This window comes from Mauremys reevesii, linkage group 2 (genome assembly GCF_016161935.1).
Source record: "Mauremys reevesii isolate NIE-2019 linkage group 2, ASM1616193v1, whole genome shotgun sequence".
NCBI lineage: Eukaryota > Metazoa > Chordata > Testudines > Geoemydidae > Mauremys > Mauremys reevesii.
Window position 1 is genome coordinate 223345970 of NC_052624.1, and position 24198 is coordinate 223370167.

Consider the following 24198-nt stretch of genomic DNA (forward strand, 5'->3'; position numbering starts at 1 on the left):
CCTTCTTCAAAGCAGGTAAGAGGATTTTTAAAACTTTTTGCACTTCCATTGGAAAATTTTACCATGTGTGTTTCTATTTCTGTCTGCACGGCTCACACACACATATTACATACCCTCTTTTAGGAAGGACAGTCCCTATATCTTTTTTAAGTGAATACCTAAGATTTGTCCTATCTGTACCTCCAGAAACTTCTCATAGCTTGATGAATTTCAATAGAGTTAAAAGATCTCCCCCCAATAGTCTCACTAAATGCCCTTATTCAGAATTTCCAAATGTTTCCAAGTGTCAGTGCATAAATGGACAGTGAAGTGGTAAAATATCTGCCATAAGCAGTGAATTACTTCCTAGACATGGAATTTTGAAAACCTAGTAATCCTGGAAATTGCCTCTAACACTGGATTTTGAAATTGTGAAACTGCAAAAGCACAAAATAATTTTCCTCTTCTGGCTGCAGAACTCATCCTGAACTTTGCAGACTTCTTTGGCCCATGCCTAATATGCACATAAAAAAGATCACTGAATTCATACAGCCTGGGGAAAGGGTATTTTTGATGAATAAGGCCCTTCTTTACTTGCAAAGTTAGTTATATAACAAATTCTTCCATACATTAAAGTGAAAGAACATATTATTCTCTATTTTGTTCCACTTGCATCTAGTTTTGAATAGATATTTTTTGTTTGTATAGTCATTTTTGAGAAAATAGACACTTTGTACATGCATGCACACATTTTCTAGTTTTTATGACACTGGAGTGAAATATATTTTATGATTCTTTAGCATAAAATGTGACAGGCAAAACTCCCATCCCCATTATTAAAAAACAAACAAACACACAAACAAAACAGTGACAAAAGGCCAAGGGCTAGATTGTAAAACCTTCTTCAACTGGTGAGTGCTTACTGACACAAGTAGTCCTACTGAAGTCAATGAGATTACTTGCATGAGTCTGTTCCCTGACAAGAGTACAGGCTGCACAATTTAGCCCTTGTAAGTTTAGAGTTGAGGGAGAAGGGGAATTGGGAATGAAAAGCAAAAGCCACAGCTGATATAGTTTATCCAGCATTACAAGTTGTCTTCATTATCACCATTTTGTTGCTGCTTTGGGAGACCTATCAAATACCTGCAGAAACTACACATGTCAAATTGCTGACTGTGTGACAAGTCCATTAATGTTTAAAAAGGGATGTTTCCTATGCACTTGGAGGAGTATACTGCCCTCATGTTGCACACGGAACTCCCACTGACATTAATGAGAGTTCCACACATGGAACAAATATAGACTACCCCCCTTAGTTTTCACACCAAAATCTGCAGCTAAGGGAAGATTCTATGTGACATAGAGGATATTAATTGACTAGGGAGCACCTAGGTCAAAACCAAGACACAATTGAAGTAACAGTGTTGGCATCCAATACAAGGCTAGATAATTTGATCCTGTTACTCCTTGCCTATTCACACCATATTATAAATATTATCACCAGGCCAGCGCAGATTTAGAAGAAAATGTCAATACAATCTCCATTTCTTCTGAGCATGTTCACTCCCATGGTTGGATGGTAGAGGAGTTTCACCGTATTAATGCTGTATATTTTTCAATAATCCTTTGGTGCATGACCTAAAACATGTTGTGACAATAATAGATACCTGAAGGAGGACTTGGATTTTAAATTCTATAATACCTATTTGTGTACATGCCAATTGCTCTGTATTTTCAGATTTTTTAAAAATAAATATACTTCTTATACCACTTACCCCCCAGCTAAAAGAACATTATAAGGGTTAAAATGTTTATCTTGACAATGGTCCCATTTCTAATAGGCATACCTTTAGAATATTTTTCACTTATATATCTTTACTACCATCTGTTGAAACCATGGGAGGAAATGAAAAAAGTCACAACATGCTGTACTGTCGTAACTACAATAAGAAAACTGGTTCATTTGTTCTTGGAGAGACCAGATGGGTGAGGAGATATCTTTTATAGGACCAACTTCTGTTGGTGAGAGAGACAAGCTTTCGAGCTTACTCAGAGCTTTTTTTCGGGCCCAAGCTGTAAACAAGCACAGCCTTATTTTGCCTTGTGCTGATTTCAATTGATGCTATACTTTTATTTGCCCATCATAATCTGGAGAGTGGGAGTGATTTTATGACCACTGGCTGGTTTCTGGGTCGGTGTGACATGTGCTTTTTGAGAGGTTTGGGTTAGAATGAGGTACCAGTGTTGCTGCTGTACTTGATACAGCATGCTACAGTGCTTCTTAGAACATAAGAATATAAGAACGGCCGTACTGGGTCAGACCAAAGGTCCTTCTAGCCCAGTATCCTGTCTACCGACAGTGGCCAATGCCAAGTGTCCCAGAGGGAGTGAACCTAACAGGTAATGATCAAGTGATCTCTCTCCTGTTATAGTCCTAGCCTTCACAACACAACCTCCTCAGGCAAGAAGTTCCACAGGTTGACTGTGTGCTGTGTGAAGAAGAACTTCTGGTGTTTTCAATAATCCAAATGTTCTTTCCTTTCTACACTGATGTGATCCTATGAGTCTAGGCGAGATTCACATATTTGAACATACTGTGGTGATCAAACATCCACTTTTACTTGCATTCAGTTGTGCCCAGCTGCTAAGGCAATATTAAGCGTTTTCCTTGAAAAATTAAACAGGGGAGGCAAATTTTAGCTTCAGAGGCCTGGTGTTTACGGTGGTTGTCTCCATACTTGTTTCAGATGGGAAGATAAGGGATATCTTACACTTGAGGATCCCATGACAACTCTGCTATCAGGTATTGCCAATTATTTGTCTGCAGGTTGGCTCCCACTCTCTCTATGGGAGCTGTGTCCACGCAACAAAGATTTAATGGCAGCTGGCCAGGCCTGGGAGTGAGCTTATGATTAGTCACTAGGGTAAATATTCTGCTTAGGGCATGGGGCTGAGGGTTTTTAGTTAGTTTGTTTATTTCATTGTTCTTTTGTTTTTTGGTTGGTTGGATAATCTATTTGATAAATGTCCCTGAATCCACCAAACTCTTACTCATGTAAATTGTGCACACTCATAACTAGTCCCATTGAAATCAACAAGACTACTAGTGTGAGATAGGATTTGCAGTCTTCAACCTTATAGTGGCAATCACTTCAGGTTAGAAGTGCTTTTTTATTTCCTTATAACATACCTGCAACAACAACAACAAAAAAGCATTTAACCAATGCCTGTTTACCAGTACAGTGAATTGTTCCATATTCTGTTAAAACTATATTAAAGAGACATATTTTAAGAGTTTTTGTTTCATCTGAACCCAATTTTGAGTAAGAAGCATTCTTTATTTAATCCAATTTATGTAATCAGACTAAGCAACAAAAATGAAGTCATCTTGTTTCCTTTAGTTGGTTTGGATTACATTATTAAGGGGAAAGGGACATAAAATCAGCACTCTTTTGGGCAATAAATTCAGCTCCAAAGTATAGGGTGACCAGACAGCAAGTGTGAAAAATCAGGACGGGGTTGGGGGGGTAATAGGAGCCTATATAAGAAAAAGACCCAAACATCTGGACTGTCCCTATAAAATTGGGACATCTGGTCACTCTACCAAAGTATGACAACTTGCATGAGTTTTAGTATTTTGTTAGGAGGCATTCTTTATATATTTCCTGTTATCTGCACTATTATTTTATTTTAAAAGTTTTTTTTTAAATGTAGAAATAAATGGAAAGTAATTTTCAGCTAAAAATCTTATTTTAGGAGACTCATTAGAGAACAAAGCATACCATTCTCCATTAGTGTTTCTACAACAACTGATATTACACTTTCAGTATTGTTATTACATTATTCTCAGTATCTAGCAATATTTTACTGGATTTTTTGTGAGAAACTTAAGAAAAACTACAAATAGACTTAGCTATGAAATCTTTGATAAAAAGAAGAGAACCTTTGCTCCCACAGAAAAGTTCTGTAATAATTCTGATACTCTCCAAATTTAATGTTCAAATATCTCATTATAACACTACTGAGTTCACTTTTCTTCACATCACAGATATTAATGTTTTCGATTTCCTGGCATCCACACTTGTAACAATTCTCATGCTCTTAACTTTTTATTCTTAGTCTTCTGGGAGGAAGGGAAAGCAGAACAGAGATTAATATCACCTAGACTAAAATCTCAAACCAACTGATACCCCTTGGTCAAAGCAATCAAAAAATTATGCAACCATCTAGATTTAATCAAAAATCACTTTATTTAAACAAAAGTGTGTGAAGAATCAGTGAAAAACAACACCGAGTAAAAGAGTGATGACCCTGTGCTATCTTCAACATTCCCATGAGAGCGACAATGACAAATCGACACCAGCTAGAGTAGGCCATGTTCCTAAAATTCATTTCACTCTTCTATTTATTTTTTAGGAGTAGTCATTACATGCACCTGGGAAAAAGATGCTGTTATTATGCATAATGGTTGCACTGCATGGCTGAATGATGCTACAGTACTTATAATTACATATTCACAAACATGATAGAAATTAATATTACTATAGATATCAAAAGAAAACAGAACTAATTAAAGAAGTAACTGCAAACAAAACCATATTTAAGCTCCCTTCCTCCTCAAAAAAAAAAACAACCTAATGAATCCTTTTAATATTAATTAAAGAATTCCTGAGAATATATTGGAAAGCTCTCTTGGAGAATTCAGCTTACTGTTTAACAGTTTCTGACTAATTTTATTAACCTGTACATCTGAGAGGATCAACCCCCTCTGGGTTTAATTAGAAGAAAATTCAATTTAAATCTAAATGTCAACAGTGGTTACTAATTATGGCAGGGCCCTGGACCAGACATCTAGTCTGTAATCAGGCAATTCTCTGGTAACAATTAACAGTTTTTTTCTGTTATGCGTGCATTAGGATTTTTTTAAATAAATATGATTCAGCATGGGACACGGATAATATTAAGAGCACCTACTGCTAGGTGCAAACATGCAGAAGAGGTTGCCAAATTAAATTACAGAGATTTCTCAAACATATAGATGAATAATAAGCAGCTACAAAACTAGGTCAGGGTCGTGAGCAACAGACCACTGCCCCTCCCCCAACATGCAAAATAAATATACCCACTATCTCTGAATAGAAATCATTCTTTTGTTATGCCTTTTGTCAAGAATACATTATATTGCAAAATGATATTTATTTTCACAATCTTCACAGCTGTGAGCAGGACTGAATTAATCTTTCCAGAACTGACTTCATTTGCAATTTCATGATTATGATTATAAAATGTAAATGTATTACTTAAAAAAAGAAATGACAATGAAAGGCAGAAATATAAGAAGGCAGCTCTTTATCTATTTTGGTTTGGTTTCTTCTGTAGTAATGAAATAAACAGCTGACTAACTCTGAAGTAAAAACAAACACTAAAATTTATTGCAAAAATCTACAGTAAAATAAAAACTAGGGATACAATGAAAAATTAATCATTTTAAAATGTAACCTGCACAATGAATATGCGATGTTAAGCAAGAAAATTACCAGAACACGCAAAACATTATCAAAACTAGGGTTAGTCATTTAAGCTTTGCATCAACTCCCACATTCTCAATGTTAACACTAAACACAATACTGAAAATGCTGATGTATTACTGAGCATTTTTATTTCATCTTTCAATTTGGTGATAATTTTTTCGTAATTTGTAATTGTCTTTTTCAAACCATTTAATGCTGATGACCTACATATTAAATGAATTAAAATCCATATTTATAAAAATGTTTGGTGGAAGTTATTCGCTATGATTAGTATTTTATATGTTTAATTTCATTAATAAAGCTATGTGATTTTTCTAATTAAGCCTCAAACCTGAAATCACTTATGCATATATTTAACTTTAAGCTTGTTCCAGTGACTTCAGTAGAACAATTTCACATTCTTAAATTAATCACACTTGTGTTTATAGTCCCTTTAGCCCCAGTTCAAAATACATAAGTCGGTGCTTAACTTTAATCACTTGATGATTACCTGTCTGTTCATTCCCTTTGAAGCACCTGGCATTGGCCAGTATGGGAAAACAGGATACTGGGCTAGAAGGACTATCAGTATGACTCAGTATGGACATCTTATTTTCTTAAGACATCCAGATTCAGGGAAGCACCTGAAATTATTGTACACATTGTGAACATGTTTAAGTGCTTTCCTACATAGGGATGACTTAGGCACCTGCTTAAATGCTTTTGCGTAATGGGGCCTAAGGCGAGATTTTTAAAGGTATTTAGGTTCTTAGGGGATTTTAAAAAACATGTAGGAGCCTAACATGCATTGATTTCCATGGGAGTTAGGTGCCACGGTAATTTGAAAATCCCATTGGGAACCTGAATACCTTTAAAAATCTGACCCTAAGTGTTTTTCTGAACAGTCAAGGGATTACACATATACTTAAGTATATTGCAGAATCTGGGCCTTAAATTCTATAATGAGTCACTGCGGGGAACATTTTTAAAATATAGCACTTGAAACTGTGCAAGAAGATTTAGAATTAATGCTTGCTTTTATTTTAAAACATAGAATTGCATACACTAAGTATATAATGTATGAATTGGGTCCAACTATATGATTTGCACACACAAATACATGTTTGTTCATGTTGATGGCTGTGCACAGTGATTTCAGAAGCCAGTCTGAAAACATCTCTCTTTATGTATAGGGCAGGTTACATATGTATTTTTAAAACTGTTGTTAAAAATGAAATTTTCATTGCGAGTTACTGGTGTTCCTGTTCACATGTACTAGACATGTTCTAATTTAGTTAACCATAGTTTGTTTGCACTGTTAACTTCCTTTCACTTTCTTCTCCAGCCTAGAGTTTAGCAAGTAGGCACTACAAGAGACAAAAGTGCTGCTTCTGGGCTAGCCATAGTACTAACACCTATAAGAGCAGCAGGCATCTTCCGCTTTGGAACACTCCACATTCTCCTCTGGGAGGCAAGAAAGGGAGAGGGCTTTGCTTTCTAATAAATAATCACTGGACCTATGATGCAGCACTTTGCAATGAGACTTTTAATGAGTCAGCCATAGTAATAAGCATGTTACTTAACATTCTGAAATGGCGTAAGAACTCTAAACGTAACTGAGAATTTCTAATTTCTATGATACCCTACCCATGTTTATATTTCCCAGCATATAGATATTACCGGTATTTTATGAAGAAATTTCATTTTATAAGTCAGAGACCCCAGGGGTGATTATTACACTTCTTGGGTGGTTAAATTCACTCATCCTTTAGCCTCATGCCTTACAACAGTACCTGTGGCTTGTAATAATCACCCACAAATGCTCTGCTAGCTGTGCCTCATTGATTATAATGCTTTTTGGTGAAATCCTGGCTCCAGTGGAGACAATCGGAGTCTTGCTTTTGATTTCAAAGTGGTCCGGGTTTCACCCTTTGTGCTTCTTGAAATTTTACTTGGTTTTAGTTCCCTTTGTGTTTCTCTCTAATGGTACTCAATAAAATTATAGATTGAGGTTTTAATAAATAATGATTTAATACTTGTTATGTGCTCAACATCTCGACATTAACACATTTCCTTAAATCACAAATTCAAAAAAATAAAATAATAATTTTTTTACTGTGTACTGTATAAAGAATTTCTTATACAATTATTAAACCACAATCAATGTGTTAATTTTTTGTCTTCAGTAGGAAATCAAGCACAGGTGTGTCTAACTATTTCCCTGTCCCTAAAACAAGTTTACTTATTTTCCATGTTTAACTGAAGTTTTAGTTGAGATCTTTTGATAACACCAAAAAGGAAGTTCTTTCAACGACCGCTCAATAATAAGGTGAATGGAAAAACAGTTGGTTTCCTTCTACCTCAACTGTTTACCTTAATCTGTTTTAAGTAAAGAACAGAAAGAAAGTATACTCTTCATTATATAACCACAAAGTTAAACAAACAAAAGTACAAAACACTGTTTTGTTCATGGATGAGATTCCATAACTGTGACTTTCCTAATTAATCCTACTTTCCCATCCAAGACCAAGAGCTTTAAATTAGCATCTACAGGGGAAGGTGCTAAGACATAGAACTTGGACTCAAAGTAGACTCAAGGAGGCACGAATGTAAAGAATAAAGGCATTGAGCACAGTTGCCAACTTTCATGCAGTAAATATGCACCATGACTTTCAAAATAAGCCAAAAATCAAGCTAATCCCATTTCAAAACGAGGCCAAAACAAGCCAATCCCTAAGAACCCCAAAACTCTATGTGACCAGATCTCTCCAGCGTGCAGTGTGGGACTGTGGTGGGCCCGCTGTGCACCCCTGACTCTCTCCCCACCTTGGCACTGCTTGCCCCTTGCCCCTGCTTGCCCCCCCTTGCCCTGCTTGCCAGGAGCCGATCAAAAAAAAGTAGCAACAGCTACAACAAGCACCAAGCTACAAGCCAAACAAGCAACAAGCCATAAACTAGCCAACAAGCAACTCACAAGCCAATTAAACTAAAAACAAGCCCAATTTCTGCATTTTTTCCCCACGGGTTTGGCATGTCTGGCATTGAGGGATATAAAAAGAATATATTCTTCAGCTGCTTACATACTAATGCTAGAAGCCTTTAAACAAGAGGAACTGGAAATACTCCTTTATGAAAAGAAATTTGATATGATTGAATGGAAACCTGGTGGGACGACCACGATGTTAAAATCACTCAGTGCACCCAGTTTGGGAAAGTTAAACAGAAAGGTAGGCAGGAGGGCACTCTGCATTTAGATTGACGAACAATTCAGAAGGACTGGGCTTTGAATACTCATGGATCTATGTACTAACCGATATCTGACAAGATATGTGCCTGATGCGGGTCTGCTTTGGATACTAAAACAGACAAGAAAACAGAATAAGCAATTCCTTAAACATCTATCACTTGTAGGAAAAAAAATGTTATTACCATGGGGATTTCATTGGAGGTCTCATGCTCCTACTGGTAAAACATCCTTGGCATTTCTAAAAATTATAGATAACTTTCTAACACAAGAAGTATTGCGACCAATTTGAGGTAATTCTATACTAGAGCTCATTCTGATGGATAAAGATGAAATGATCTCTCAGTAAAAACTGATGTTTGCCTAGGTGCAAGTGATCACAATTTGATTTCATTTACTATGTGCAAACAAAAAATAGTCCCAATCTGTGTGGGGGTGGGGAGGGGTGGGTGTATATATTATATAAAATATTTGGTGTTTTTAAAAGGCCTACTTCTCAAACCAATTTTTAAAACAATTAAGAGCGAATTTGAGTGGAAGGAATTATTTAGACATAAAAATGTGATGATAGTGGGGAATTGTTCTATGTCCAAAAATATACAATTCTGCAGTCATGAAAGGAGGTTGCTTTGATTAAATAAAAACATCCTGGTAAAGACTGTGCTGAAGGCAGGAATTTAATATAAATATATATATAACAAATGGGGAAATGGGGAAGTCGGTTGCAATGAATACAAATTGGCAGTTAGGAAATACAGACAATTGATGACAGCAGCTCAAGTTATGAGAGCAAAAAATCTACCGCCAGTATGATTAAGGAGAAGAAGGAATTCTTTAAATAAAATCAGGAACAAACATAATCCAGACAAAGATGGTCAAATTATAAATCATGATGCAGAAAAGGCAGAAATATTTTTGTTCTGTACTGGGAAAGAAGCAAGATGATGTATTGATACCTTACAATGATAAATAAATAGCTACGATTCCTACAGTAACTAGTGATTATGCTAACCAGAAGCTAGTTAAGTTAAACATTTTGTAATCAACTTGTTCCCAAGAATATTAAAAGAACTGGTGGAGGAGTTCTCTGAACCACTAAGGGTTGAATTTTAGCAAATCTGGGAACACTGGGGAAGTTCCAGATGACTATAAAAAAACTAATAATGTGCCAATATTTAAAAAGAGATTAACTATATGACCTGGGAAACAGCCTGACATCAAACCTGGGCAAAAGAATGAAAAGTGATATGGGATGCAATCAGTAAAAATTTAAAAGATAGTTGCATAATTAATGGTAACCCACATGGTTTTATGGAAAATAAGTTCTCACAACAACAAACCCCTTCTTTTGATGATATCACAAGTTTGGTTGGTAAATGTCACAGTGTTAACATAATATACTTGGCTTTCTGCTATACTTAATATATTTAGCTATAGTGCTATTTTTAGTAGAATATCATATGGGACTAAATGAAACATAGCCCATGTTAAAAGCTGCTTAACCGATAGATCACAAAAGGTAACTGTAAGTGGGAAAGTGTAATCTAATGAGTTGGTTCTAGTGGCGTCCCACAGGGATCTGTTCTCAGGCCAAGGCTTTTCAAGAGCTTTATCAATAGTCTGGAACATTTGCAGATAAACATCATAACTGGTGGACAGGTAAATTATATAGACCCACCTGGGTCACTTAGTAACAGAGACTCATTTGAACAACACACATTTTAACAGTCAAATGCAAGGACATCTAGAACCAAAGAATATAGGTCACACATAAAATGGGGGATTTTATTCTGGCAAGAAGTTACTATGGAAAGGACTTCTGAGTCATAGCAGATAACCATTTGAACACGAACTGCCAGTGTAATGCTATAACTAAGAAGGTGAACTCAATCCTTGCATAAATAAGCAGGAGAATATCAAGTAGGAATGGGGAGATGTTATTACGGCATTACTGAGACTATTACTGGAATATTGTGTCCTGTTCTGGTCAGAGGCTACTCAAGACAATCTGCCATTCCAGGCAAAACTTCACGGTGCCACAGCCCCTCTTTTCCCCTGACAAACTTTAAAGCCAGAAGAGACTAAATGATCATTTAGTCTGACCTCCTACACACCACAGGCCACAGAACCTCACCCACCCATTCCTGTAATAGGCCCACAACCTCTGGCTGAGTTACTGAAGTCCTCAAATCTTGATTTTAAGACTTCAAATTACAGAGAATTCATCATTTATTAGTTCAAACCAGCAAATGACCTGTGCCCCACACTGAAGAAGGTGTCAAAAAATCCCAGGGGAGTAAATTTGGCCTGACTGCCCCTCCATCATGATGGAGGGGTGGCCAGGCCGAATTTGAGTGGCCTTGTGACCTGGTGCACAGACTGATGGAGGGATGGCCAGGCCAAATTTGAGTCAGTGGCATCATGACCCACTACACTGGGCAGCCAGGCCAAATTAGAATGCTGTTGCGACCTTGTTAATGGGGTCACAATGCCACTCAAATTTGGCCAGCCACCCTTCTGTCATGATGGCAAGGGGGGCTGGGCCAAACCTGCTGTCCTAGGCAGCTGCCCAGAAATCTGCTATCCTAAGCAACTGCCTTGTTCATCTATAGTTAGAATGGCTTCTGGGTCTGATGTCCACACTTCAAACAGGAAGCTGAAAAATTGGAAAGGGTTCAGAAAAAGAGCCTCAAGAATGATTCAATGTCTGCAAAGCATGCCTGATAACAAAACACCACAGAAGCTCAATCTGTTTAGTTTATCCAAAAGGAGGTTAAGAGGTGACTTGGTCACAGTCTACAAGAACCTACGTACGAAAGGAATTTTTGAAAGTAGAGGACCTTAATCCACCAGAAAAAGGCATACAGAGATCCAATGGTTAGAAGCTGCAACTAGATATATTCAGAAGAGATAAAAGGCCCAAATTTTTAAGTGATGATAATTAATCACTGAAACAACTTGCTGAGGGATGTGATGGATTCACCATCACTTGAAATCTTTAAAGACTGGATATCTTTCTGAAGGATATGCTAAGCAGAAGTTCTAGGCTTGATGCAAAAGTTACTAGGTGAGGTTCTTTGACCTGTGTTACACACAAGGTCAAATTAGATTTTCATAATGGTCTCATCTGAACTTTGAATAAGCCAGTTTGTTACAGAGATCCCCATGAAAGGTATCATCCTTTATGTACGGTGATATATAGGATTTTATCCTGCACTCCTTACTCAGACAAAACTCGCACTGATGTTTTCAAGAATTTTGCCAAATAGGGAGAAACTCCTCCACTGGTGTAAATCAGCAAAGCTAAAGAGCCAGGCTCAGGCTGTACAGATTCATGCTCTGAACTCTGGAGGCCCACGAGGGTTGTCAGGTGTCCAGTTTTCAACCTGAACGCCCAGTCAAAAAGGGACCCTGGCAGCTCTGGTCAGCACAGCCATTACAAGTCCGCTCAGTAGTGCAGTGGGGCTAAGGCAGGCTCCATTCCTGCCCTGGCTCCATGCAGCTCCTGGAAGTGGTCGGCATGTCCCTGTGGCCCCTAGGCGTAAGGGCAGCCAGGGAAGCTCCACACACTGCTCCTGCCCCGAGCGCTGGCTCGACAGCTCCCATTGGCCAGGAACTGCATACAAGGGGAGCTGCACACAGAGACTCTCTGGCTGCCCCTGAACCTAGGGGATGCAGGGACATGCCGGCTACTTCAGGAAGCGCCTGAGGGAAGCATCTACCCAAGCCCCCATCCTGAACCCTCTCCTGCACCTTAACTCCGTCCCAGAGCCCACATCCCTCATCCCCTCCCGTGCCCCAACCCACTGCCCCAGTCCTGAGTCTCCTCCCACACACAAACTCCCTCCCCTACTCCAACCACCTACCCAGCCCAGTGAAAATGAGCGAGGGTGGGGGAGAGTGAGTGACAGATAGAGAGGGGATGGAGTGGAGGGGGGCCAGGGCAGGGACGAGGCAAGGGTGTTCGGTTTTCTGCAATCAGAAAGTTGGCAACCCTATGGCCCACAGTTCAATCACTAGTGTTTGCCACAATGGTGCTCATCATAAAAGCTCTACTAGCAGTCCCTTTCAGGTATAAACAATAAGTCTGTTAACTTAAATGCCTTTCACTGTTTGAAACTGTGGAGGTATCACATGAGAAGAGACATACACCCTAAAGCCCCACTCCTGCAAACACTTGCTCATGAAAATAGTCCACTGTTTTCAATAACATGACTCACATACTCCAAGCTAAGTACATGAATTAAATTTTTGTGGAATTGGGGCCTAAGAAACTTAGCACCCAAATAATTTCTTTGTAGATTCAAATCAGCAACTTAAACTTCACCCAGAAATCAATTTAGTCCCCAGAGAAGACCGCAGTACCTGTAGTGATCTTTACAAAACACTATTTGATAAGTAGCAATTTGCATTCTGAACCAGCTACAATCTGCACTAGCTACAATTTCCAAATGGGTTTTACAGTGTCTGTTTGGAGGGCACTATGCTATCCAACCTTAAAGTGACAAAGACGTGAAGTAAAATTATGAGGTGCACACCCAAAAGAATACTTGCACCTTTCTTCTTGGTGCATTTGGTAAAAAGAGCCCTTGAGAAAACACTGCTCTGTTGTCATCCAAAAGCAGGGCCACCCGGGGGCAATTTGCCCCAGGCCCTGGGCCCCACAGAGGCCCCCACGAAAGTTTTTCGGGGCCCCTGGAGCGGGGTCCTTCATTCACTCCAGGGGCCTCGGAAAACTCACGCAGGGCCTGGGCCCCCAGAGCTTTTTCCGCTCCGAGTCTTTGGCGGCAATTCGGCAGCGGGGGGTCCTTCCGCTCCGGGACCCGCTGCCGAAGTGCCGGGTCTTCGGTGGCAATTCAGCGGCGGGGGACCCTGAATCCTCTGGGCAGCCCTGCCCAGAAGCAGCTGCAGAGTCAAAATGAGCCACAGTTTGCAAGCCTGAGTGATAAATAGTGGGTCTATCTCCGCAACTGAAGGAGCTGAAAAACTCTACCATTTTTTCTTGTTTGCTGCACTCAGTCAAAAAGTGTTACTTTAATCATATATGTATTGAATCACAGCCAGTAGCTCCCAGTTTCAGTCCTAATCTCTTACCCTGTGATAAAAACAATAGTAATATGATACTTAGCTCTTATATAGCACTTTTCATTCATGGATCTCAAAGCACTAGGTGCTATAGAAAACCCAAAGAAAGGCAGATAGGTAAAACATTCCATTCCATTGCCCAGATTTAGCATTTGTCATTCATGATGCCATATAATATATTTTATATAGCTGCTAAAATTATAATAGGCTCTAAATAGTGCCATGTCTCATTTTGTCCTAGTTTTTTAAATATGCTGATATCAGAAACAGACAGCTTTAATATTTATGTTTATAAACAAAATTGAAATTGCTGTGGAGTTTCCAGTTCAGGAACTACCTAGAGATTATTACAATAACAAGAAAAAACAATATGTTGCACAATCCTGACCTTTTAAAATGTTCTCTAATATATCATGTAAAAAAAAGTGCAGTGTTAAATAAGAAATTTGTTAGCCTTCAGCTCAGAGGCAGGTTTATTAGCAAACAGCTAAGTGGAACAAAAAATCTATAACCCTGATCTTATTGAAATAATTACAGAACCTTTAATGTCCCACTAGGCATACACAGAGAAAAAGATGGAGCACACAGAAAAAGAGTACAGTAATGAAAACAGACAGAAATAGGCCACTCATCCTACCTTTTACTTAGTGCATGCAAACCACTGTCAAAAATATAAGACAATATAAAAATGATTGCCTGCCCAAAAAAGATTTAAAATTTTCTTTTCACTTTGCTAAATTTTAGAAATGTGCATAGCAAAAATAAAATCTAAAATTCAAGTTCAGAAGAAGTAAATATTTTATCCTTTATCTGTCTGTGTGTATATAATATGTACAATTATTAATAGGTATATGTGATGTTAAAATTACATTGAGGTTTAAAACCACAACAATCTCAACAAATACAAATTCGGTATATTGTGTATCCTATATGTTTTATGGTGTACATTAAAAAAAAGCACAATAAACTACTCTGCAAATGTAACCAAAGAGACAGGAACAGAAAATATTGCGTGTATACAGATACTATGGTGAAATACAACAGATTAGATAAACGGATACACAGATTAGATAGAATAGTGTGGTCATGTTAATGATGCTACCAACACCCTTTTCTTTTGCATTTCTTGACTTATTTGGTCTTTGTGCAATTGTGCAGCTCTGCCATGAGTCCCTAGTGAGGAGCGGCAAATTGCTGTGCTTCCCCTGGTGAAGACTGTGAGTCACAATCTACATCTTGATGCCACCTGTTCTATAGGTAAGTACTCTGACCCAGGCCTACCTACATCTGGAGCAGCATACGTCCCCTGGTTTAGGTGTGCCTATACTTTGGGAGAGACAGAGTAAAGGTTCTGCCCCCTTTTCCGACCCTCCCCAACTGGACACAGCAGCTTTGTGGAAGGGACAAAGCAGCTATGTGGAGCCTGCACTCCTCCTTGTGCTGAAACTCATGGTACAAAAGGTCATTATAAAGGAATAAGGAAGCACCATATGCCCTTTCCTCCCTTGCATGTCATACAAGCCACGCCACTAAGGGTATGTCTACACTGCAATTAAATACTCCTGGGGGAATTCTGCGCCACTGTGCATGCGTAGAATTCATGTGTCCTCTTTCCCCAGAAAATACATTGTTGGAAAGGTGCTGCAGTTACACCTTATGCCCACCAGGTGGTGCAGGGCCATGGGTGGGTGCAGAACCACATGGGGGCGGGTGGTGGGCAAATGGGACCACATGGGGAAGGGGAGAGGGGTGCAGGGCCACATGGGGACGGGGGGAAGAGAAGGGATGGCTGAGTGAGGGTGCAGGGACACATGAGGGAGGAGGGGTGGCTGAGTGGGGATGCGAGGACACATGAGGACACGGGCAAACGTGCCTTAATGAATGGGAGAGGCTAGGGGTCAGCCAGGGTCTCCATGGAGGAGGCTCCCTAACAATCTCTCCCTGTCCAAAAAAAACCCTGTTCCATACTTCTCCCCCCACACCCAACAACCCTCCAACTTCACACCCAGACTCCTTCCCAGCAATTATTTCCCTCTCCCTCAGCTCCTCCATTATCCCTGACTCCCCCAAGCTTTTGCACTGCTTCTGAGGGGTGTGGGAAATACATTTCTGGATTGTAGTTTAAATGTATTATTACACAGAGATCTATATTAATATGCCTAGTAAGGAATCATTTGTTAAAAAACATTTCCTGAATCTTTTTTTGTTGTTGTCTGTATTGTGAACAGACACATTTGCTGTCAGGTATTTTTAAATAATTTACCAAAATAATTGAAACTTGAATGATTATATTGTGTTATTTGGACAAATATAATATGCAGAATTTTCCAGAGTTTTTAAATATTGTGTGCAGAATTTTTAATTTGTTGATGCATAATTCCTCCAGGAGTAAACTAGACACCTGCGGCTGGCCCATGCCAGCTGACTCAGGCTTGCAGAGCTCCAGCTAAGGAACTGTTTAATTTAGGGGTAGACATTCAAGCTAGGGCTGGAGCCTGGGCTTTAGGAACCATGAGGGGGGAGGGTCCCAGAGCTCCTGAGCTCTACACCACAATTAAACTTTGCCTGAGCCCTGAGCCTGAGCCATGGAGTTCGAGTCAGCTAGCATACATGTCTAATTGCAGTGTAGACATACCCTATGTGACCCCCAAAGTTGCATTAACTTCCCCTTCTTTAATTTAACAGTCTCAGTTAGGCTTTGACATTTACTGAGGTCCACCTATGGTAATCCCTCCAACTGTGGTTCACAGAGATGAATGGGATAGGGGAGCGTTAAATTCTTATGCCTTCTGACTATTGTGTATGTGGCTGGAGACAGTTTTCTGCAACATGGGTTTACAGAACAGCAAAACATTGGCCTACATAGTAATAAATGTATCTTCAAAAGAGAAGAGAAGAATAAGGAATTTTTTTAAGTGAAAGATAAAATAGTCAGAATATGTGACAGAACTGCAGGCAGACCCTAAAAATCTTAGGATCTGAGATTCCCCCCCCCCCCATATGAATAAATTTATCCCTTTCCTTAAGGTTGGTTGGTTTGTATTTGGAAGGATCTTGCTACATGTCTTTCAATGAAATTCTAGCAATCTTCACATGAAAATTGACTAAGCAACAGTGATGTGTCTGTCAGGGTGAGGATAGATAATTTTTCATTATGATGTCACAGAGTGAAGGGTTCTTTAGGTTCTGCTATCCCAGAAAATGTCATTAAACAAGCTCAGACACAATCAATTGATTTTTTAAAAAATATTTCTGATCAAACTGCAAAATTACAACTCCTTAATGAGGTATATACCCATGGCAAGAACCAAGTTTCAAACGACAGCTACTTTTGTTTCAATAATTTTTTCAATAAGTGTGATTAGAATTTTTAGTTAGGTTTACATTGGGAAAGGTGTCACATCCATAACTCAAACTCGCTGGAGGGTTTTTGTCTAAGCTCTCCAAAAAGCTCGGATTTGTGCAGACACAAAAAATAGAAACTTTAAACTGATAACCTGAATATTTCAGAAAGCTGTATGTGAAAATCAGAGAATTATTCTAGAGGCTGCCCTACATCCCTAAATAGAGAGGACATGACTAGTTCCCTTTATTATATAGACTGGTGTCCAGATGGTTATTTATACTACAGCCCTTTTACACCACTCTGGCAGGTGTGAGTGGGCCTTAAAGTGCATATCAATGTAAGTTTATACCTATTTTAAACCCCTTTACAGTTGTTACATACAGTGAGTGATGTAAAGAGGGCTTAGTGTAAATGAGAATTGGACTATATATATATATATAGTATGTGCACACATATTCTGTAAAAATGATCTGTAAAAATAGGTGATTACTACAAAATACCAAAAAGGAATTATCATAAACTCTTTGATATACTAGCTGCATGATATTGTTATGCTGAATGGGCAGTGATGTTATTATATTCAACCTAGCTATAACACCTTAAAATTGACTTTCATATGAAAATGCTCTTCTCTCTTTCAATTCATTTATTGTGATATGACAAATCTTACTGTCCATTGCATTTTTATACTTATAATAGCAGCCAGAACATAAGCTTTTAAATATAATATTCCATGGATACATTCAGAACTTGAGTAATCTCTTGTCCTTTAACAGGAATAAATAAATGAATACAATGTGCTTGCTCTAAAGTAACTTGACTTCATACATTCTGAAAAGTTTATAACCTGTTTGGTAATATTACTTTCTAGGAGATATTATACCCACCTTGACAATAAGGAAGAAACCAAATCAAACACTTAATAAATTTCAGACATGTTGCTATGAGGCTTCAAGTACACAACAATCCTATTAAAAGATCAATAAGAGTGTACTAACAAAGGGTCAGCATTGTGTTATTTGGTTTAAAAATGTGTTTACGCTGAACGTTTTAAACAATTCTATGTGCTAGATAAGGGCAGCAGAATTTCCACTGTGCCGTGCCCTTCAACAATAATGGATTTGTTTCTGTGGTTTTGAAGGAGAATGGAGTTTCCAAATATACACTAACAACAAATAAAAACAAACGTTTAAGTGATATAGCCTTGGTTTATCCCCATTCATGGAGGGAGGGAGGTTCTGTTCAAAATTGGAGGAGGGCAGGTTGTGTTGGCTCTCCCCCCCAAAAAAAAAATTAAAAAAAAAAGCTTCTGAGGCTATGTCTATACTACCACTTATGTCAGCAAAACTTAGGCCACTCAGGGATGTGAGTATCAGAGGGGTAGCCGTGTTAGTCTGGATCTGTAAAAGCAACAAAGAATCCTGTGGCACCTTATAGACTAACAGACGTTCTGCAGCATGAGCTTTCGTGGGTGAATACCCACTTCTTCAGATGCAAGACATCTGAAGAAGTGGGTATTCACCCACGAAAGCTCATGCTGCAGAACGTCTGTTAGTCTATAAGGTGCCACAGAATTCTTTGTTGCTTTTTCAGGGATGTGAATATTCCAACCCCCAAGGAACATAAGTAACACTGGTATAAGCACCGGTGTGCCTAGCACTATGTTGGTAGGAGAAGCTCTCTCCCGTCAGCATAGAGCAACTAGATCTTACAGAGGTGCAGTTGCATCAGTACAGCTGCACCACTCTAAGCTCTCTAGTGTTGACATGGCCTGACAGAAGAGGAGATTTTTAAATGGTGACTGATGCACCATAGAAGCATTAGCAGCCAGGACAACCTGAGTTAAGTCTTAAATCAGCTCTTGCTACCTTGGCAACACGACCTCTCCAGCTACCACAGCTCATTTGGGGAGCACCTTGGGACCCTCAAGCAGAGTTGCAGGTTCTGGGAACACATGCACTATAACTCCTTTCCTGTCACCAGGGGCCCTGAATCTTGGGGTATGTTAGCATAAGACAGTGTAACCCAAGACTTAATCAAGCCATATTGTTATTCAATTAATTATATACACTGTTTAACAAGTTTTAGTTCAAACAGGCCTTCCTACTTACTGCATTCCATGTCCGAAGCTCAGCCATCTTAGCATCTGAGAACTAGTAGCAGCCTCAAAAAAATGATACGACAGGTTACTACTCAACCCTCAGTAGAGAAGAGGAGATAGTGGAAAATGCAGGTCAGAAATATAAAATACCATTGCATATCTTTATTAGAAAACTCTCTCAGAGAAGAACTTTACGATGGTCTCTCATACATCCATCATTTTATAGTAAAACGCCAAACCAAAAAGTCTCACCCAGTACAGAACCATCACCCAACCCCAATAATGCAGGCAAGAAACTATGTCCAGTCCACAATCATATTAAGATTGTTTTGATTTATGTTCCCACAGGTTATTTTTACGTTGTGGCTTAACAGCTTGTTTGAGAAGGGGAGTATTGGATTGTTTCAACAGTTTGGAGTGATGATTCCACCACTCTTCACTGCAGACTGATGATATAGATACATCAGGACTGGATCTGCCATCACTTAAACTGGTTTTACACCTGTGTGATTCCACTAGCTTTAATGGAGATATTCTGGAATTATGCTGGGCCAAGTCTCACACATCTAGCATGACACTCACTCATTTGCGAGCCCTGTCAAGCAGTCCTGCAGCCCAGCCTAATCCTCATGCATCTAGCTGGGCTGCAGGGATGCGCCTGCAACAGCCTCTCCTGGACTCTGGGGCTCCTTTGATGCCTCTCTGCAGGCAGCCAGGAGACCTCTATCTTTACCTTTTCTCTGATTCTCTTGCTGGATCTGAGTGGGGAAAGAGAAGGCAACAGTGGCAAACAGCAAGAGGCTGAACACTAGTCCCAGACACCCCTATCCAGCAGCTAGCTGCCCCCGGACTTTTTAACCTCCAGAACTCACCTAGCTACCTATTGTTGAACCACCAGATGACCCAGAACCAACCCAGTTGAACCTTGCACATCCACCAATATATCCCTGCACTCCCAGACACCCTCATGCACCCATTCACCTACCCCATCACAGCTGCCGAGATTTGTGCAGCAACATATTTCTATCATTAAATTTACAACCACTTCTGGGCCACTTTACACTGCCAGTGTGGTGTAAAAGTTCTTAGAATAAATGAGAATCTGACCCATAATGTAATTTAATAATACATATTAGTTCATGTACACTATATTAAACAACAAGATGGCCAAAGACAGGGACCTGTTCGTGTGTATGGGACGGATGCTCTTGCATAAATGATTACTTTTGTAAAGAATAACATGAAGAAGTTTACTAAGCACAAGTAGCCTAGTGACCACACAAACAAATTGAAAAACAGCTAATGTTAGTATGAATTTGGATTTCAATATTTGCTAAGTATCCAACTGTTTAGGACGGTAAAGTATGGTCTAATGTGGTTTCTGGCAGCAACCACCAATTTCTGAGCCAGTTGCTACCATTTTTGGGAGCACACAGAAAAACAAATGTAGATACCCTGTAAATATAGAGATCTATAAATTCTGGAGAATGGCATCCTAAGAGTGGAGCTGAAATTTGGTACAAAAGCTGCTATTATTAAAATGTCACAAGAAGATACTATAGAAAATAAAAGTCAAAATATTCCTTGATAAATTATAGATCACTATTCCGACACTGAAAAAACTTGCATGTTTATAGCTGACAGATTGGCACATCTGCTCTAGATATCAAAAGGCTTTGAAAAGACTGTCATTATATTTAAACTGTATAGTAAAACTTCTGAAATATATTAAAAAGAGCAATGTTCATAATTGTTAAGACTGTTGAAACATATATGTTCAGATGCTTTCTTGCCTGCTGGCATGAAAAAGAAGGTAGACCCTATAACCTTGTTATAGTGTAAAGTCCTATGAGCCATGAAAAAATTCAAACTGCATCAGTAAATTCAGTGCAACATGGGGAGTATTTTTCCCAGGTGCATGCTTGAAATATGAGATGCACGTTGCACCACTTAAACTATACATTATCCTTAACTCACTTTTAGATTTTTTTAAAATGATGTAATTGTGAAATGGGCTCTCTCTGAAATTAAAAATGGCAGGAAATAGATGGTGAGGAATGAGTTTCGGTCCGACGAAGTGGGTATTCACCCACGAAAGCTCATGCTCCAAAACGTCTGTTAGTCTATAAGGTGCCACAGGACTCTTTGCTGCTTTTACAGTTAATTCCTTGAATTTCAAGGAATTCCTTTTACAGATCCAGACTAACACGGTTATCCCTCTGATACAAGGAATTAACTGAAACCTTAAGAAATGGCTTCCTTAATTCTATGCAAACCAACCCATCTGCACAAGTCTAGGTATGACATACTCTGTAACAAAGAGTTAGCAAAATTCCAGTTTGGGAATTACCACTTACCTGTGTAATAACTCCCCATAGTTTCAGTTTAAAGTATTCTTCCTTTTCTGTCCTAAAATATTGTGTAGTATTGTTATTCACTATTATAAGTTGCTACATTTCACCCGAAGGATTGCTATTCTTCTGTGATGGATGAAGTGATTCATGCTTTCATTATATGTGAAGTGATTCACTCATTTCCAAAGAGTGAAACACGCTGGAACTTTCATTATAAGCCCCTGCTTTCACATGCTCGTAACTTTTGTGAAAATTTCTCATTTAGTCTGAAATTTTCCATGCTGGGTCTCAGCCCTGTCTCTGGAAAGTTTGAGAGACAATCACTTTAGCTGTTTGAGTCATATTAAGACTCTTTAGCTCAATAACTAAAAGAAAAGAAAAAAATCTCTGTAAAATGTGCATGTAAATAATGAGGAGTGGTAGGTGTGGGGTAAAAAATATAAACATTAATTTTTAAAAAATGACTGAAAAAGCACAGATGAACCTGCTGGATTTTATTATTTTTATTTTTCATTACTAACTACGGTAGTAAATGTAACCAACTTCTATATCTGAATATGGGTGAATTAAAGATATTAGGAGAACTGTGTTCCAGATGTCTAGCTGAGCTGGTGTACCATGTAGTCAATGTTGAGAAGGATGTAAGGTGTTTTAAATCACACTCTGCTGCAATGGCAATTACATATTGCCAGAGACAAAGCAAAGCAGTCAAATAAGTCAGGGTGAAGATTTGGCCCCTGAAGTTTTGCATTGTCTGACTTTCTGTTAAAATATGTAACTTTAAAAAAAAGAATCTAAAAGTATAAATGATAGTTTTTAGCACTGGATTGATCCAAACTTAGTTTTAGTAACATGAGCAAACACTCCCACACCCAGGGTCTACAACAAATCCTCCAAATTCATATGTTTCTTTATCTTAATTTTGTAGTTAAAAACCATCTCTATTTGAAAACCAGAAGAGAAAGGCTACTTACTTTAATTCACGGCATAAACAAGACACGTCAAAAAAAAAGTCTTCAGAAATGTCCTCTCATGTAGCCAGAGACTGCCATATAGTTCTTTATAAATCAGTATGAATAACCTGAATTGCACCAGAAATAAAAGGGTCAGGGCAGTTCAGGGAGAACTGATGTAACAGGTTCCCTGTGGCTAATACTACCTAGCAAGAAGGCAGTCTCAGTCTGTACCAGATGCATCTGCCTAGTGGTCTTGCAAGGTAGCTCCAGTAGAGTGCACTGTAATAATCTAGTCCAAAAGGCATGAATTATTGTGGACAGTCAATGATGAGTCTCAGCCAGATCACTCACATCCAAATCCCAATCCCAATCATCTGCTACTACAAGTACAGTGTTTTCTCCATGGCATAGACAGGCCTAAGACTAACTGAAAGGGAAGGAAACAATCTGAAGATCCCCCAGTCGATTTACAAAAGACTACCTAATAATCTTCACCAAAAAGGTAATATTAGGGGATGGGTGATAAGTAGCAAGACTGCTAGTGGCAAGACAAGTTTTCATGAGAAACTGCTATTTGAGGAACTTCAACCTTACCAACAACCTCAATCAACAGTGCTTCTCCGAAGCAACATTCATTTACAGGAAGCACAAAAATTATCAGAATAAATCTATGCATCTATAACCACTAATTTCTGCAACGTATCAATAAACACTTTGTAAAAGTAGGTCATTTTAAGATAATTACAGACACTTTTGTATTAGAAGCCAGTAACATAAATGTCCCAGTTATGTCTTTAGAATAATTTTTTGAAAAGCAAATCAGCTGACATTACAAATAGAGGAAGTTAATTTAATACTCATGTTCACCCAAATGATCCATAACTATGACTTGGAACAGTGATTCTTATTCATATAATTTCTTTAATTAATGAGATACTGATATTTGCTATATCTGTTTAATTTGATTATACTCCATTATATATAAATGTTGACTTTTTTAATATGCAGGTATGTGAATCTTAACATCCTACACTACAATGAAAAACATAAAAGACCACATACCGCTTTCTATAATCAAACTGAACTCCAATTTAATTATTCATTCACATTTGTTCATTTTACCTACACTATGCTCTAGGGCCTGGATCCACAAAAGAACTTAGGTGTTGCATGCTTAGAGTTGTGGCACCTAATTTTTAAGCACCTAGAAAATCATAGGAACAATACTGCAATACAGAATTATTGGCTACTGAATCATTCTCACTCTCTCTTTTTCTTTCCTTCTGGCTCAATGACAATTTAAGTATTTCTCCACAGCGGGACATTCACTGGGGGAGTAGGGTGAGAAGAAGAGAGAGAGAGAGAGAATGACTCTGTAAGTCATGGTTACAAGGCACCCATCTGGGAACTGGAAGACCCAGGGTCCGGTCCCCCTGCTCCAATCACTCTTTTGTTGTTTATCCACAGTGGAATAGTTTCAAGGGGAGAAATGTAGGGAGCCCCACCCACATTAGACTAGCCCAGGGGTTCTCAAACTGGGGGTCGGAACGCCTCAGGGGGTCGCGAGGTTATTACCAGGGGGGTCGGGAGCTGTCAGCCTCCACCCCAAACCCCGCTTTGCCT

At 38.8% G+C, this 24198-nt stretch overlaps 1 protein-coding gene across 2 annotated transcripts in view; it reads right to left on the reverse strand.

Moving 5' to 3' along the window:
• Window positions 1-24198, reverse strand: part of TOX (thymocyte selection associated high mobility group box) — a 275138-nt gene that overhangs the window by 184431 nt on the left and 66509 nt on the right. The window contains exon 1 of one of the 2 annotated variants that reach the window (XM_039528069.1): window positions 19276-19312. The exons of the other annotated variant lie outside the window; for it this stretch is intronic. Coding sequence (XP_039384003.1) covers window positions 19276-19302 — 27 coding nt within the window. The 5' untranslated portion in view covers window positions 19303-19312. Of the gene's footprint in view, window positions 1-19275; window positions 19313-24198 lie in introns of those variants that run through there. 2 annotated transcript variants of the gene reach the window in all.